General features: G+C 34.6%; 1 protein-coding gene across 1 annotated transcript in view; it reads right to left on the reverse strand.

Moving 5' to 3' along the window:
* The window catches only part of RTN1 (reticulon 1), a 257,441-nt gene extending 239,119 nt beyond the window's left edge, over positions 1 to 18,322 (reverse strand). The window contains exon 1 of the mRNA XM_051977764.1: positions 17,823 to 18,322. Within this exon, the coding sequence (XP_051833724.1) occupies positions 17,823 to 18,144 (322 nt within the window). The 5' untranslated portion in view covers positions 18,145 to 18,322. The remainder of the gene's footprint in view (positions 1 to 17,822) is intronic.
* Between the last annotated feature and the right edge of the window lie 317 nt (positions 18,323 to 18,639).

Raw genomic sequence — 18,639 nt, forward strand, 5'->3', positions numbered from 1 at the left:
GTCCATGTATAGAATGGTATGATTCACAGAAAGCGTTAACTAAGTGACACAGTGGATAGAATATCTATCTTGGAATCAGAAGAGTTCAAATCCAGCCTCAGACACTAGTTATGTGACCCTGGAGAAGTCACTAAACTCTGTTTGCCTCAGTTTCTTCAATTGTAAAATGAGCTGGAGAAGAAAATGGCAAATAACACCAGTACTTTGCAGAAAAAAAAATGAGATCATGAATAGTCAGACATAAACTTTACAGAAAACCTATAATATCGATGTTTCCTTATTTGCAGAATGACAGAAATTAGACCAGATTACATCTACTAAGCTCTTTTCCAATTCTATGATCCTTTGATCTTATGAAAGTTTGAACATTATTCTTGATACTACTATAAAATGTTTTTCTACTGTATATATACACATATATACATAAAGAAGTTTTTAAAATACATAATAAAAAGGGAAATTATAGGAAACTGGCATAATCATAAGAAAATAATTTTTAAAATGAGTATCTCTGCTTCCAAGGAAAAGAAAGAAGGTTCACTATCATTCTGGAAATATTAGCAATAATAATACAAGAGAAAAAAATTAAAGGAATAAGTATAATTTAAGAGAAATAATTTTTCTTGTGCAGCATGTTAAATGCAAAAATATGTTTAGAAGAATTGCACATGTTTAACTTATATTGGATTAGTTGCTGTCTAGGGGAGAGGAGAGGAGAAGAGAGGAAGGAGGGAAAAATATGGAACACAAGGTTTTGCAAGGATGAATGCTGAAAATGAACTTTGCAAATATTTTGAAAAATAAAAAGCTATTTTTTTAAATAGAGAAAATAAACTATTCCTATTTGTAACACAATAATTTACTTTAAAATTTTATCTGCTCAGCAAAGACAAGAATTGAAATAACTAATAACTTTAGCAAAGTTCCAGACTACAAAATTATTCCTCAAAAACCAACAGTATTTCTATAAATAGTAACAAAATACAAAAGAAAAATCCCATTTCAAATAATTAAAAATTAAGTAAAATATTTAGAACATTTATGCTGAGTTGCCTCATGTTTATATTTAATAAGGAGGAAGACATGAAAAAACAAATGCAGAAATCTTTGACTTCTATAATTTTAAGTAATGTCCCTCCTATTTGGATATAAAACTATTAAAAATTCTCTGCTTTATGAGATGAACCAAATCAGTTTCAATGGAGCAGTAATGAACTATACTAGCTACGCCCAGCAAAAGAACTCTGGGAAATGACTAAGAACCATTACATTGAATTCTCAATCCCTATATTTTTGCCTGCCTGCATTTTGGATTTCCTTCACAGGCTAATTGTACAATTTTTCGGAGTCCGATTCTTTTTGTCCAGCAAAATTGGTTTGGTCATGTATACTTATTGTGTATCTAATTTATACTTTAATATATTTAACATGTATTGGTCATCCTGCCATCTAGGGGAGCGGGTAGGGGGAAGGAGGTAGAAAATTGGAACAAAATGTTTGGCAATTGTCAATGCTGTAAAAATACCCATATATATATATAACTTGTAAATAAAATCTGTTTAAAAAATTCTCTGCTTTATACTTTAACATATTTGCCATGTATTGGTCTACCTGCCATCTAGGGGAGAAGGTGGGGGAAGGAGGGGAAAAAACTGGAAGAAAAGATTTTGCAACTGTCAATAATGAAAAATTACCCATGCATATATCTTGTAAATAAAAAGCTATAATAAAATTTTTTTTAAAAATTCTCTGCTTAAGGCTCTTGTCTGCATGAACACAAGTTAGATTGATATGCATTTAATAAGCATGCACTGAGATCATGATGATTCAATATGTTTTCATTGTATCCCCTTAAATTTATATTTAGCAAAACATTTCAGGAAAGGAATAACCAACCCAAGGTCTCAAACTGGTTCAAGCTATTTCTATTAGGATAAAAAAATTTAAATATAATTAGTGACCTTTAAAAATGACTACTTAAAATGAAATACAATCAATCATTACCTATTATCAAAATCTCCAGTGAGGTGGATAGGAATTCTAAAGGAATAACACTGCAAAGTCACCACCACTGATCCTCAAACATCTTCTTAAATAAGTCTCATTTACAAGTTTGTAGAATTTCCAATCTCAATTATTGAAAAATGCAATGTTATCAGATATCTGCTTGAAACAATATAAGCCTGGCTTTATTAGAGACTGGGGGATGAGCTAGATTTTGTGGATCACTATTAAATCACAGATATAGTCTACCATCACTAAAAACTTTATCAAGATACAACTCAACTCCTACCTCCTACATGAAGAATAAAACATAGTTGAAAAATACTTCACTATTCAACAGATTTTTAATTGCTCCAGCTTTCAATGACTGATATCCACCTTCTCACAACTCCTACCACATTTATAGCCTACATTTGTACAATTTAGCACTTAGCATCTCTTGTTTATTGTTCTTTTTCTCAAATTAATTCTAACTCTACACAGATGTACCTTATTCCTAAGAATTTTATTTTGCAAAGGATTAGTCAGCTAAAGAAAAATAATATAGGTCTGAAAGGTTGTGGGAGGTATTCTTAGCAAAAAATGAGGAACTCACCCAGTTCATAATGAAGGAAAGGGAGAAGAGCACTCCCTTAGCTCAACTGTTGATCCAATCAGTTGACAAACATATTTTGGGCACTGAACTGTGTATGAGACTGTGCATATAATATAACTTTTCACATAATAGGATTCAAGGAGATAAAAGACTTGAGAAGTCTTCCCTCAAGAAGCTCTTATGTAAGTTGAAGAGCTAAAAAATATACTCATAAACAGATAACAATACAAGCTATTATATAAGTGCTGAGATAAGCAATTTTAAAAAGATGACTAGTTCCAGGGATGCAGCCAAGATGGTAGAGTGAAGCCAGGAAACTCCTTGAGCTTTCTCAGGTTTTCTCAAAAACTACATGAAACTAAGTTTCTGAACAGAGTCTAACAATGAAACCACTCTCCAGCTCAAGATAGATTAGAAGGATTTCAAGAAAGGTTATTCTCAATGGGATAAAAGGGATGTTTATCCCAGCTCAGATGGTGGCTGGAAAAGCCAGTGAAAATGTTTTAATCATATTGTATCAGCAAGTGAGACCCTTAGTCCTGGCTCAGTAGCAGAGTAGTGGGGCAATTAGCCTCCAGTCCCAGCACTGAAGGCAAACAGCCCAGATAAAACCAGGCTGTTGACTGCTATGAGAAAGACACCAAACAGGAGGAGTCCCTTTACTCAAAACCAAACTCAGAGCACCACAAGAAACTTGGGACAGCACACCATGTATTCCAGAAATAGAACTCAACCTTAAATATCACAAAATAGGGGAAGAGAGAAAGAGAGAGAGGGAGGAAGGAAGGAAGGAAGGAAGGAAGGAAGGAAGGAAAGAAGGAAGGCAGGAAGGAAAGAAGGAAGGCAGGAAGGAAAGAAGGAAGGCACGAAGGAAGGCAGGAAGGCAAGAAGGAAGGAAGGAAGGAAGGAAGGAAGGAAGGAAGGAAGGAAGGAAGGAAGGAAGGAAGGAAAAAAGGAAGGAAGGAAGGAAGGAGGGAGGGAAAGAAGGAAGGAGAAAAGGAGGGAGGAAAGAAGAAGGAAGGAAGGGGGGAAGGAAGGAAGGAAGTAGAGAAGGAAGGAAAGGAGGGAGGGAGGGAAGGAAGGAGAGAAAGAGGGAGGGAGAGAGAAAGGAAGAAAGGAGGGAGGGTTAGGGTTACAAACTTCCAGAAAAAAACCAATTGAAGTATCAAGGAGTAACAGTCAAGATCACCCAGGATGCAGCAGCTTCCTTAATAAAGGACCGGAGAGCCTAAATTATCATATTCTGGAAGGCAAAGGATGTGGGATTCAAACCAAGACTCAACTACCCAAAAAGACTGAGCATCATCATTCAGAAGAGGAATCTTCAATAAAGTAAGGGACTTTCAAACATTTCTATAGATAAAACCAGAACTAAACAAACAAACAAACAAAAAATGATCTTCAAACACAGAACTCAAGAGAAGCATAGAAAGGTAAATATGGAGGGAAAAACATTTAAAGGATAAACTGTTTACATCCTTAGATGGGAAAATTATATATATATATATATATATACTCTTGAGAACTGTATTCTTTTGTTGAGCCAATTAGAGGGGAATATACATAGACAGATGGTATGGGTATGAATTGATTCTGATGTGATGACATCAAAGAAAAAGACATTAAGGGGTGGGAAAGGGGGGAGGTGAGCATTATCTGAAGCTTAACCTCATCAGTTTTGGTTCAACAAGGGAATGACATTCACTCAGTTAGGTACAGAAATTTATCTTGTCCTATAAGGAAGTAGCAGGAAAAAGAGAAAAGAAAAAGGAGGGACTGGATAGAAGAAAGGGCAGAAACACTAGCAAGGTCATAGGAAGGAGAGTAGGTTAAGAGTGAGGTGAGTTAAAAACAAAATACTACTAAGGAGGGACATGATGGAAAGAGAGAAAAAAAAAATTATATCCAAGAATGAAAATAGGATAGAAGGAAATACATGGTTAGTAATCACAACTTTGAATGTGAATGGGATGAATACTCCCATAAAATATAAGGGAATAGCAGAGTAAATTAAAAACCAGAATTCTACAATATGTTGTTTACAAGAAACACATACGAAACAGAGAGATACCTCCACATTAAGAGTAAAAGGCTAGGACAGAATTTATTATGCTTCAACAGAAGCAAAAAAGGCAAAGATAGCGATTCTGATTTCATAGCAAGTAAAAAATAGATCTAATTAAAAGAAATAAGGAAATAAACTACATCTTATTAAAAAATACCATAGATAATGAAATCATATCAATACTAAATGTATATGCAAGTGGTACAGCATCCAAATTCTTAAAGAAGTTAAGTTAGTTACAAGTAGAAATAGACAGCAAAACTATACTAGTGGGGGACCTCAACCTCCCCTTCTCAGAATTAGGTAAGTCTAATTACAAAGTAAACAAGAAAAAAGCTAGAGAGGTTAACAGAGTCTTAGAAATCTTCGCTATGATAGCTCTTTGGAGAAAACTTAATAGGGAGAGAAGAAATATACCTTTTTCTCAGTCGTACATGTACAGTAAGTACAGTCATACTTACACAAAAATTGACCTTATATTTGGGCATAAAACTTCAAATGCAGAAAAGAAAAAATAGTAAATGCTTCCTTTTGAGATCATGATGCAATAAAAATTACATTCAATAAAGGGGCAGAGAAAAATAGACTAAAAACCAAATGGAAATTAAATAATCTAATTCTAAAGAATGAGTGGGTCAAATAACAAATCATAGGAACAACAATTTCATCCAAGAGAGTGCCAATAATGAGACAACATACCAATACCTGTGAAATATAGTCAAAGTAGTTCTTAGGGGAAATTTTGTATCTCTAAATAGTTACATAAATAAAATGTAGAAAGAAGAGATCAATGAATTGGGCATGCAATTAAAAAAGCTTTAAAAAGAACAAATTTTAAAACCCCAATTAAATACCAAATTAGAAATCTTAAAAATCAAAGAATAGATTAATAAAATTGAAACTAAGAAAATTATTAAACTAAAAAAACTAAGTTGATTTCATGAAAAAAAAATCAACAAAATAGATACACTTTTGGTTATTTTGATTAGAAAAAAAGGAAAAAAGAAACAAATTATCAACATCAAAAATGAAGAAAAAATTAAAGTAAAAATTAGGAGATATTTTTCCCAGCTGTATGCCAACAAATGTAATGATCTAATTGAAATGAATATTTACAAAAATATAAAATGCTCAGATTAACACAAGAGGAAATAAATTACTTAAACTGTCCCATTTTAGAAAAAGAAATTAAACAAGCCATCAGTGAATTCCCTAAGAAAAAAATCTCCAAGGCCAAATGAATTTACAACTGAATTTTACCAAACATTTAAAGAACAAATAATTCCAATACTATGTAAAATATTTAGAAAAATACATAAAGAAGGAGTATCACCAAATTCCTTTTACAACACAGATATGGGCCGATACGGAACTACAAAGAGCCATAACAGAGAAAGAAAATCATAGACCAATTTCCCTAATTAATATTAATGCAAAAATCAAAAAAAATTAGCAGAAAAAGCATTTGACAAAATATAGCAATGAGAAAACACTAGAGAGCACATGAATAAATGGAATTTTCCTTAAAATGAAAACAGTATCCATCTAAAATCATCAGTAGATGCATTCCCATTAAGATGAGGGATGAAACAATAAGGTCCATCATGACCAATGTTATTCAATAATGTATTAGAAATGTTAGCTTGAGTAATAAGAAGAAAAGAAAAAGAAATTAAAGGAATTAGAATAGACAATGAAGAGATAAAATTATCACTCTGACATAATGGTATGCTGAAGAGAATCCTAGAGAATCATCTAAAAACTTACTTGAAACAATTAACAGCATTAGCAGTTACAAAATGTAAAATAAAACCACAGATATTATTAGCATTTCTGTAAGTTATCAACAAAGCCCAGCAGTGAGATAGAAGGAGAAATTCCATTGAAAATAACTATAGACAAAATAAAATATTTGAGTGAATACCTATCAAGAAAACCCAGGAACTACATGAACACAATTACAAAACACTTTTCACTCAAATAAAGTCAGATCTAAACAACTGGAAAAATATCAATTGGTCATGGGTAGGCCGAGGTAATATAATACAAATGGCAATTCTATCTAAATTGTTCTACTTGTTTAGTGCCATACCAATCAAACTGCCAAAAAAAAAATACAGAGCTAGAAAAAAATAATAACAAAATTCATCTGGAAGAACAAAAGGTCAAGAATATCAAGGGAATTAATGAAAAAAAAATACAAAAGATGATAGCCTAGCAATATCAGATCTAAAACATTTATAAAGCAGCAGTCATCAAAAATATATGATACTTGCTAAGAAATAGAATGAAGGATCATTGGAATAGGTTAGATACACACAACAATCAATGATTATAATAATTTATGATATACCCCAAAACTCCAGCTTCTAAGATAAGAACTCACTATTTCACAAAAATTGCTGGGAAAACTGGAAACTAATATGTCAGAAATTCATCATACATTTACATTTCACATCCCATACCAAAACAAAGTTAAAATAAGTACATGATTTGGGCATAAAGTGTGTAATAGCATAAGCAATTTAGTAGAGTAATGGGTAATTTACCTATCAGATCTTTCAAGAAGGGAATAATCTATAGCCAAAGAAGAACTAGAGAACAGTTTTTGATTACATTAAATTAAAAAGGTTTTGCCCAAACAAAACCAACACAGCCAAGATTAGAAGGAAAGCACAAAAAAATTTTATAGTCAATGTTTCTGATAAAGACCTCATTCCTAAAATATATAAAGAATTGTGTCAAATATGTAAGAATACAAGTCATTTCTCAATTGATAAATGTCAAAAGATATGAACACACAACTTTCAGATGATGAAATTAAAGCCATCTATAGTCTTATGAAAAAATGCTCTAATCACTACTGATTAGAGAAATGCACATTAAAACAACTCTGAGGTACCATCTCATACCTCTCAGATTGGCTAAGATGACAGGAAAAGGCAGTGATAAATGTTGGAGGAGATGTGGGAAAACTGGGACATTAATGCATTGTTGATGTATTTGTGAAATGATCTAACCATTCTGGAGAGCAATTTGGAACTATGCCCAAAGAGCTATAAAATTGTGCATATCCAGCAAGGGATACATAAAAGAGGGAAAAGGACCCATATGTGCAAAAATGTTTGTAATAGTTCTTTTTGTGGTGGCAAAGAATTGGAAAATGATTATATGCCCATCAATTAGGGAATGGCTGAATAAGTTATGGTATATGAAAATAATGGAATATTATTATTTTATTAAAAAATGATGAATGTGCTGATTTTAGAAAAGCCTGGAAAGATTTACATGAACTGATGCTGTGTGAAATAAGCAGAATTGGGAATATATTAGACACAATTACAGCAAGATTGTGAGGTGATCAACTTTGACAGACTTGATTCTTCTCAGCAGTTCAATGATCCAAGGCAATCCTAATAAACTTTGGATGGGAAAGACCAGCAATATCCAGAGAAAGAACTATGGAGATGGAATATAAATCAACATTTTCTATGTTCACTTTTTTTTCTCCTCTGTTACAATCTCCAAGAAAAGAAACATATTGTTTTCTACACTACTCCAAACATTTTCTCTTTTCTTGAGTAAACTTATTCTCTTCATTGTGCCCCAAACACTTGTACTCTATTTCAAATGCTAGGGCTTTGTCTATGTCATATCCCTTTCCAGAATGTTTCCCTTCATTCTCTATTCAGATTTTGCCCATGGGATCATAGTCTCCAAGAAGTCTTCGATGATCTCTTCAATATTCACTGAGTTATCTCTCTTCTAATTTCCCACAACAGTTATATTCACAATTGAGAACCTCATTATATCCCCTCTTGTACTGTGACAAATGGTTTCATAATATATTATTATATGTTAGTATTTGTTATCAGCATTTTGACTAGTATCTGAAAATAAATTAGAAATGGGGAAAGTAAGAGTTCCCACTATTACCCAAGGATTTAACACTGTCTCCATGACTTAGGGAATTTCTGGCTCCAAGGAAGGCAGTTACTCTTCTAGTGATGGCAGGCCTTTATTAAGCAATTGTTCCTTTAAAACTTACCAGGATGAAATTAAAGAAAGTACCATTAACAACCACTGAAACATGACATTTAACATTAGGAATCCTAGGTACTAAAATCTCAATTTGGTCTGTCTTACCACCATCTTAACAACTATCCTTTAATTACTAGTGTTTTCACTCTGTTGATTATTTGTAATCAGTCCTATATGTCTTTTTTTTTTTTTTTGATGTTTCCTTCATCAGAATGTTAAAAGCAGAAGATCTGGGACTGTCTTTTGCCTTTCTTTGTATCCCAAGAGCTTAGGTACAGTTCCTAAAACACAGCATTTAATAAATGCTTGTTTTTGATACCACTTGTTTATTTCTCTTTGTAGGAATAATTTCCATCAGCAAAAATCCCTTCAATCCTGAATAATTTGACTTGCCCAATTGCTTGGTTCTTCAACCACTTCTTATTCAGTTTTTGTCCATATATGTCTTAACATATCATATTTTCATCATATGTACGTCATATACAATAATCTCTCTACAAAGATTCTAAACTACTTGATGGCAAGATATTGTCTTATTTTTTTCATCTTTGCGTCTTTTTCCACAGTCTACTTCTGTATCTGGTAATAGTAAACTAATAAATACTTGTGGAATTGAATTAGCTCTAAATTTTTTCCCTCCTGTTTCTTTTGTAAATAACTTTTAATCTAGATATTATGGAACATATTATTATAATTATAACATTATAACCCCAGGCACCTGGGAGGAAAAAGCTGATGGGTCTAGAGCTTGGGAGCTCTAAGCTGCAGTTGGCTATACAGAGTCAATATCTGAATCATCCATACAATAAGTCCCTGGGAGTAGAAAAGCTATTGAGTTGTTTAAGGAGATGAAAAGTGGCTCAAAAATAGAGCAGGTCAAAGCTGCCATGGTAAAAAAAAAAATAGTAGCCTAGGCCTTTCCATAGCCTAGGTGAGATGAGGAGTCTTAAAAAATCAACAAACAGATAGATATTGCCATTACCATGCCAATTTCCAGACCTAGGAGTAAACCACAGTTAATCTTTACAGATCCTATCCCCTTCTTGATAGATTTCAAACAATTTGAACAATTGTTTGTTTCTCTCAGAGTAAATAGTACAATGACTTGGACAATGGGAGATGCTCAGATTTCCCAGACTTGGTTGCAAATTAACAGGGGAGATAGAAAGAATATATTTATTTTGATTCTTACTCCATTACTACCAAAGCTTACCTGTCATTCTAATACACATCATTCTTCTTTATAAAAAATAATGCAATACATGCCAGAATCTTCGATTCAAATCAACAGTATGTATTGAGCACTTAATGTGCTAGGCACTGTAGAGGATACAAGAAAAATATAAGACACACTGTCTATCTTTAAGAAACTACAACTTAGTATGATTATTTTAAACATAAACATCATCAAAGATTACAACTAGTCATACTAAAAGGTTCATATTAAAAATAGTTCATGAGGCTATTCACTAAACATGATTTTGTGATAAGCAATATATTAGAGTAAGAGAGGAAATGGTAAATAGGAGACAGGAAAGGATATGCTTTATATGAAACATTTAATAGTTAATAAGGTATTAAGGTATTCTAAGATATGTCACTGTACTTGGCTATGTTGGAAATCATTCTTTAGCTACCATAGGACAGAAAAAAAAAAAAAAAGAAAAATGGGAAGGATAAAAAAAGTGAGAGATTAGGGATAAGGATCAAGATCAAGATGAAGAGAGAGAAGATGGACAAAGAGATGTAAAGAGAAAGATAAAAACAGATACAGAAATTGAGTTACATATCACATATAGCAAATTTCTGTCTTGTTTGAATTATCTAAGGCTGAAAAGACTCATGAGGATTAATATAGTGCATAAACGATTAGAATACTAATAATTCGGAACAGAAGTGAGTGCAAGGGATAATGTTGTAAAAAAAATTACTCAGGCATGGGTTCTGTCAATAAAAAGTTATAATTATTAAAAAAAGAATACTAATAATTTACTAATAAGTAGTTAGCTATAATTTCAAAGAAATATATTAAAGAAATCTCCACATTTGAGACTTCTCACTTGGAAATTAGCTGAAGTTTTGTGGATACTGTTGCTGATTTCATTTGCTTGTAACTTTTCTTCTTTGAGACATGCCTAAATGATGCTGCCATCTAAAGTTGGAATGACTGAGTCCTCAATATGGAAAGAAATATCTTTCTGTATGCCCCTATTTAAAATGGTAACCACATTTTAATATAGTGTGGTGATGAGAAAATTGAATTTGGAGTCAAAAGACATGAATTCAAATTTGACGTACTGTTTAGATTTTCCAAGACTCAGTTGAAAATTAACATAGGGAGATATTTTTTAAATTTTGACTCCTACCTTACTTAGTCTTCTACTTACAACTAGTGTAATCTTAGTCAACTTGATTAACATAGCTGTACCTCATCTATACAATAAGGGAGATTTTGACAAGGTGACCTCTAAGAGCTTTTAAAGTTATAAATCCTAAAATCTTACCATCACAAAATGTGCCATATAGTGGATTTTTTATGGTTTCGTCATATTCAGCTTTGTTCAACTCTTTGTGAAAAACATCTTTTAGGAGTTTTCTTGGCAAAGCTACAGGAGTGGTTTGCCATTCAACAATATAACAGATTGTTTCAGGAAGTTGTAAAAGTTTCTACTAAGCAAAGGCTGAAGGGTCATCTCCTAGATGTTGTAGAAAGATAATACTCATAAATAACTACTTGCCTACCAAAAAGAGAAATTTGTATTACATCCTCTGATTCTCAGAATCAAGTTTTACATCTCATTCATATAATTTAATTTCAAATCTATAGTTCACCAAACAAACCCACGTCCAAGCCACAGTTCAACAAGCACATGTTAAATGACTACTATGCACAAGTCACTGTGCTACATTTTAGAGATACAGAGACAAAAATAAAACAATCCCTGACCTCCAAGTAGCCTAAACTCTATTGGATATTTGCATATGAGTTCTTGAAATATTTAAATATATCTATCATATTACTCTTAGACTTTTATTCTTTAGACTAAACATCTCCAATTTCTTCAAGTTATTACTCAGATGCCTCAATGGTCAAGTCAGATCCTTCTCCTTAACCTTCATATTGTCAACATTTTTCTTAAAATTTAGTACATAAAGTATCTGGTGTGAACTTTGGAATTGGGGGGGAAGTGATAACCTGCATGTCAATTCAAGTTTTCCTAATTTATAACATTAGGAGAAAACCTGTCTTAAACAACCTATTTGTAGTTGTTCATTTGCAATAAACAAATGGTTATTAATACGATATTATCTAAATCCTGAAGTCACATGTATGGAGCACCATAAACTTATCATATAGTAAAATTTCATGATTGAAGGAAAAGCTGTGTTTGCCAGGTAGGTAGGATAATGGATACTTTTGTATTTGGAGTAAAAAAGATATGAGTTAAAAATCCTGCTTCAGTCACCAATACTAGGAGTTAGTCACTGAGCAAGTCACTTGCACTATTTCCTCAGTTTCCTTGCATGTAAAATGATGATAAAAGTATCTTCATAATGTTGTGAAGTAACATGTAGGAAGTAATTTGCAAACTTTAAACACTATGTAAATGTCAATTATTATTAATGTCATCATCATTATTATTAGTCCCCTGATTAATCAATAAACTCAATCCTGAGAGTCCAGGGGAACAGAATCTCAAAATCATTTTGGACAGATAGCATTCCCATTAGAAACCATGAGGAGAAAGAAAGTTGGCTTCTGGTATAAGAAAGGCTTTATAAAATTAGTGAACTGGATAGAGCCACAGATAGAGCTCAGCAGCATGCAAAAAGAAATCTTCTTCCTTTGAGTTATCATCAAATCATTAATCAAAATTTCTAGCTACAGTTGTTCAACTAGCACAAACATATTTAGCAGTGCTATAATCCAAACATTTCTTCATTTTTATACTAAAGAAACATAAGGAAAAACTGTCTACTGCCTTGCTGGACTCAAGAAATATTATGTAAATGGAATTCTTCTGACTGGTCAACTCAGAGACTCAATTAAAAAGAAATGTTAAGTTTGGCATAAACTTTCCTAGTGAAGACATGATTGTCAGTAATGATTACCTCATTCTTTTCTAAGTGCCCACTGCCCATCTGTTAGATAAAAGTCTAGAATTTTGCCAATGGTTAACATCAAACTTACTATTTTGCAGTTTTAGAAATCTACTTTTTTTTTTTTACTTTTCAAAACTTGGCATATAACATTTGCCCATTTCTTTTTTTTTCAATTAAACTCATCTAATTTTTCATTACTCTTAAAAAATACTTAAAAGTAAATAGACCAAAAAAAACCCCACAACTTTTGAAAAGAAAATGACACAATTTGATCACTTTACTGAACATCTTCAAGTGGAGGTCAAATAGTATCTGTCAGGATTGTCAGATTGGGCTTGATCCAGTCGGGGGGAGTGGGGGAACACTAGGAGTCAGAGGACTTAGGTTCAAATCTTCCTTCTGATACTACACATCTGGGTGGCCCAATGGATAATATGTAACCCTGGAGTCAGGAAAACTCATTTTCCTAGGTTCAAATCTGGCTTCAGACACAAGGTGATCCTGGATAAGTCACTTCACCCTGTTTGTCTCAGTTTACTTATCTGTAAAATGAGCCGAAGAAGGAAATAGAAAATCATTCCCTTATCTTTGCCAAGATGGACTTCCTTGACTGCAAGACAACTAAACAACAATCCTTACTAGTTATGTAACTTTGCGTAAATCACTTAACATATTAGGTCTTCAGTTTCCTTATCTATTAAATAATGGGGCTGAACTCAATAAGCTATGATGAGTACTGTGAAATACTAGGTACAAGGTCTTCCATTGCATCCAAGGTCATTTCCAGTCATCCTGATTTATATCTAGCCATTGGACCCAGATGGCTCTAGAGAGGGAAATGAGGCAGGTGACCTTGCACGCCCTCCCTCACTTAAATCCAATTCCCTTGCATATCATGGCATCACCTCCCTGATGTTATGGTCCTCTTTGAAGACAAAGAATAAATAACAAAACTTGTGAAGTTCCTACCCTCAAAGACATAGTTCCTACCCTCAAAGAGCTTGCAATCTAGCTATTATTCAAAAACATCTGCTTGTAAACAGAGAATATAAGCATTTTTAAATGATTGGAACATCTATATGGAAGGTACCATGACCTTTTATAAGCTAGATATAAAGGACTTAAACACTTGAAAAGTTTACTAATAGTACAAGGGAGTGTGACTGTGGGGGAGTACTTGTAAGTAATGTAACATAACTGCTATTAACAATATGCTAAAACGTTGATTCCAATCTCATCAGAACATAAAGCAGTTTGTGGGATTGCTGATCAGGCATTTTACATTTCATTTAGTCTGTACTGTCCAAACAACTCCCAGTATATCTCCTGGTAAAATAGCCAAGCTTGGTTTCCTACGCAGAAGCTTCTATACCAACCAGAACCATTCATTGTGCCTAGGATGTCTGGACCACAAGGCTGATACTCAGTCATGACTCAGGAAAGGAAACAAAAAAGAAAAGGCTACCCGAGGTTTAGGCGTGAGTTTACCTAATTGAATGCATGTTCCACGTGGCAGTAGTTATGAGAAAGGGGAAAGCACAAAGACCAGATCCCTCAAAGGGATTCTAGAGAAAGAGTACACTACTTGCCACAATGAAAAGTTGAAGCCATTTCTTCTTTTAATTAATACTGCCAATGTATACACCAATACCATCCCAGAGTGGGAGAGAACCAGTGCAATATTTAGGTTTGCTGTGTCATTAAAAAATGTCAACTCTCATTAGCACTGGGATATCACAGGGGCAAAAGTAAGCCCTACATGGAGAGCATAACGAGGAAGAACAATTCTGAGTATGTTCCATGGCATAGTCCTCTTTATACCTGAATGTACTGCTTCCTCATCTCTGCCTTATAGGTTCCTTCCTTCACAACTATTTACATATACTAACTTCTAATCACAGTCTTTCCTGATCTTCCCACTCCCAACTACTAGTACCTTTCTCTAACTTCTTTTATTTAACTACCCTGTATTTTGTTTTTATTCTGCACATATTTATTCTTCATATCCATATATATGTACATATTATCTCCTGCAATAAAATATAAGTCCCTTGGCAGGATAGTCTGTTAAGCATTTTTCTTTGTATCTCCAATGCCTGGCAGAGTGCCCAGTAAGCAGCAGGCATTTAACAAGATGTTTGTTGATTGATTAATTAATGTAAAAGTTTTTACTTTTCTTTGTGAATATTTCAATTTAGTGGAAAAAAAGATTCAGACTAAAATATTTAAAAACAATGTGCTGAGCTTTTTGTGTGTGGTTACTTTAATGATATTAAAGCATACATTCATTCTAGCAGATAAATGACATCAGTCTGAACAATATTTTTGGAAATGTTTCTTGGGAAACTTTAATTACCACCAATGTATAAAAATAAATAACAGAATTTTTGTCCAGGTGGCATGGCCTCTTCTTCAGAAAACAGAATTCTTAAGCTCTAAAATCTGCCTCATAAATTAATCCTTTGGGGGGGGGGTGGCAATCTGTTTACAATACTGTTTCTCCAAAGCCTAAGTAAATTTTTAATTTGAATTGAGTCCCAATTGAGTTCTTAACATACCAGGTGAACAACATTTTCTTCTCTTTGATTTTTGTCTGGAGAAGAAGATATAGTAACATGCTGAATATGACCCAATTTTTGTTTGGCAATTCCAAAGCCTAATTATAAACTTCTATGTCATTAAAGCATCTAGGTATTTTATGCTAGTTCATGGACACCATGTCTATTTCATAAGAAATACAAGCATTTAAATAAATATTTAGCTCCTGTAAGAGAAATATCTACAACAGATAAAAATAATCCAAAATAGGGACAGAGCATGTAGAAAAACTGATGTTCCTTTTACCCCCATTCCATTCATCCCCAATATTTTAAATTTCCTTGGTTCTTTTGATACTCCAACATATTGAATCAAGTATAGAGGGAGGAATATCAGAATGCTATAAGTAAATGATTAAAAACTTCTTTCCCCTACCCTGAACATTTAATCTTTAGAACATTTTATTTGTTCAAAATAAGGTGTGGCTAATTTTTCTGGAAAAAAAATCTTATAACTATGCTAATTTAAAATTTTGAGTTCTGATTCAGCTACAAAATAATCATTAGTCACAAAAAATTATCTTCGCTTGCATGACAAAAAAAAATGTAATCCCTGCTCCTGCTATCCTACAGCCAATTATTATATTTTTTTTTCTACTTATCATTTGTTAGAGGTGTGGAGTTTTTCAGAGGTATATAAATTTAATGATTTGCCTTTATTAGTTCTCTTCCGTTCTAAAAGTTATTGAGAGACTGCTAGATAGAGGAGAAAAATATTGGTATATGAGACCTAGATTCAAATCTCACTTTTGAAGCTTTCTGTATATGACCTTGGACAAGTCCTTCTTGGGCCTCAGTTTCCTCAACTGTAAAGTGAAAGAGTGAGACTAGATCGTCTCTGAAGAGTTTCTCTGCTTCTGTGGTATTCTGTTTTTATAGTCTTTGTTTTTATTCAATTGCATTGTTCTACTTTTTTGTCCTTACTCCAAGAACAAAACACATTGTATGCCTCTCTCCAACCATTTCCAATTTCTCTAATTCCTTTCTATGCATATCTTTTGTGCAAAAGATAGCTAAGAAACTCCATCCTTCAAGAACTAGATCATCATATTAAAGAGGTCCTCACCTTAACCAACTAGCTTACTTGTTACTTGTTTGGAAAGATGGAATGAGGAGGCGGTACTGGCAGGTGTAACAGAACTCTCTCCTTGCCTTCCTGGCTTCCTTCTCCTCTCCCTTCCTCATTCTCTCCCGACTCCTTTCCCCAGTGGACAGTTCATATTTCACCACCTGCTCCAGAGACTAACCAATAAACAATACAATATCATCTTTTCCCAATTTAACCCTCCCAACATTATCAGGTTCCCTTGTATTGAAAAGCTATATTTTCAAAAACAGTACAACTCTCGTCCCACTCCAGCTCCTTTTCTCACGATACTACTGAATTCGTAATGGTCTGCATCAGTATAACATCCATATTGGGCACACAACTCATAGCACCACCTACCCTAGTCTCTAGAAACACAACTCTGGCTCATACCCCGCTGCTCCCTACAAAGCCTCACTTCCAGGCAAATGGTAGCCACCTGATTCACAGGTCCGACGGAGCAAAAGATCAATGCTCTGGGCAGCGCTCTGACGCTTAGGTGCTAGAGCAAATTGGAACCATCTCAAGGGAATAAGCCAAATATGCTGGGTCTGGTCCTAGTTTCTCTGGAACCAAGCTTTACTTATTTCTTATTCAAACAACAAAAATCCTTTACCAAGGTGCGCACTCCACTTGTGCATTTGAAGTTTTAATATAATCTCGGCAGAATGAAGGCACAGTGCTCCGCAAGGAAAGAAAATAAGTTCGGGGCGGGGACTCCTAGATCCCAAGACCTTTAGAAATCCTCCCTTTCTAACGTATCTGGGAGAAACAAACACTATAGGAATTAGATGGTGTCTTAAGACCAGAGGAGAAAAAAGAAACAGCAAGTGATGAAGAGTAATGACCGCATCCCTCCCATGAATCTATCCCAAGAACTACTAACTAAGGAGATGAGGGCCTCCGTCCGCGCTGCTTTGTTGTTCTAGTCCCTTGTTGCTAGCTCCCACACTACGTGGAAACACGCCCTAATTTTTTTTTCAACCAGCTGAAAAAGAAGCCCCTTACCCCTAGGGAGAGAAGAAACTTGAGCCGGAGGCGCAAGCTTAAGCTGTTTACTAGGCTCTGAGCCTAGAAGGCCAATTACATACCTTTTTTTTTTTTTCTAAAGAGGATCAAAATATTTTGTTTTTATTTTTTACATTTATTTATATTTATAAAATTATTTTTTATTATTAGTCTAGTAATATTTTCAAATGTTCGTCGCATTTAAAAAAGTGGAGGAAAAGGAGTTTGAGGAGGAGGAAGGCAGAGGTGGGATAGTGGGCTGAAGAGGTAGCATTAAGAATCTACGCAGATTTGTAGAGCATCTAGGTACCTCGCCTTTACCTGTGGATGCAGTCTCCATGGCAACGGGAGGGTGTTTCTCCTCTTGGCGATCTTTGCCTGAGCCCAATTCCTGCTGCGCCCCTTCTTCAATGCTTTCTCCCCCGCTCCAGCAAGTCTCTCCTGCCGGGTACTGCTGTGGAAGCAGCGACGGTGGCCGGTGAAACCCTTTCATCGTCACCGTTTCCTCCTCCTCCTCTTCCTCCTCCTCCTCTTCTTCCTCCTCCTCCTTCTCCTCCTCCTCCTCTTTCCCATCCCCGAAGCATTGTGACCCAGAGCCAGCCAACAGTAGCAGCTCGTCTTTTTGATCCGGTGGCACAGACATGATTCTGCTGGACTCCGTGACTCACTTGTCTCTTATTTGCAGAGGAGGCTACTCTGACTAGAGGCAGTGGCGGGCTGGGTTGTTCTCTGATGCTGCTTGTATAAGGGACTTTGGGAGGCTGCAGTATCATACAGCCTCTTCTGCTTGCCACGCTGCTCCTCCTCCTCCCTCTCCTCCCCCTTCTCTTTTTCCTCCTAGTCCTGCTGCTGTTACCGCTACTGCTCCTCCTCCTGCCGCGGTTGCTGACTCGCTACTACAGAACCTATTATTACGCAGGTAAAAATGACTTGCTTCTAGAGAGTGCTCCAAAGCTCATGCTAGCCTTCGGTTCAGAGAAGATTAGGGAGATCCTGATTGGTCAACTTAAATATTTTTTCATCTGGAAAAAGGATGAAAAGTGACCACAAAGAACAAAATCCCTAAAGCCCCACACCACTCCTGGGGTATCTTCAGGCTATTGACCTTTTAACTAAAAATTGAACCTTGAGTGATGTC

The sequence above is a fragment of the Antechinus flavipes genome, chromosome 2 (genome assembly GCF_016432865.1).
Source record: "Antechinus flavipes isolate AdamAnt ecotype Samford, QLD, Australia chromosome 2, AdamAnt_v2, whole genome shotgun sequence".
NCBI classification, from domain to species: Eukaryota; Metazoa; Chordata; class Mammalia; order Dasyuromorphia; family Dasyuridae; genus Antechinus; species Antechinus flavipes.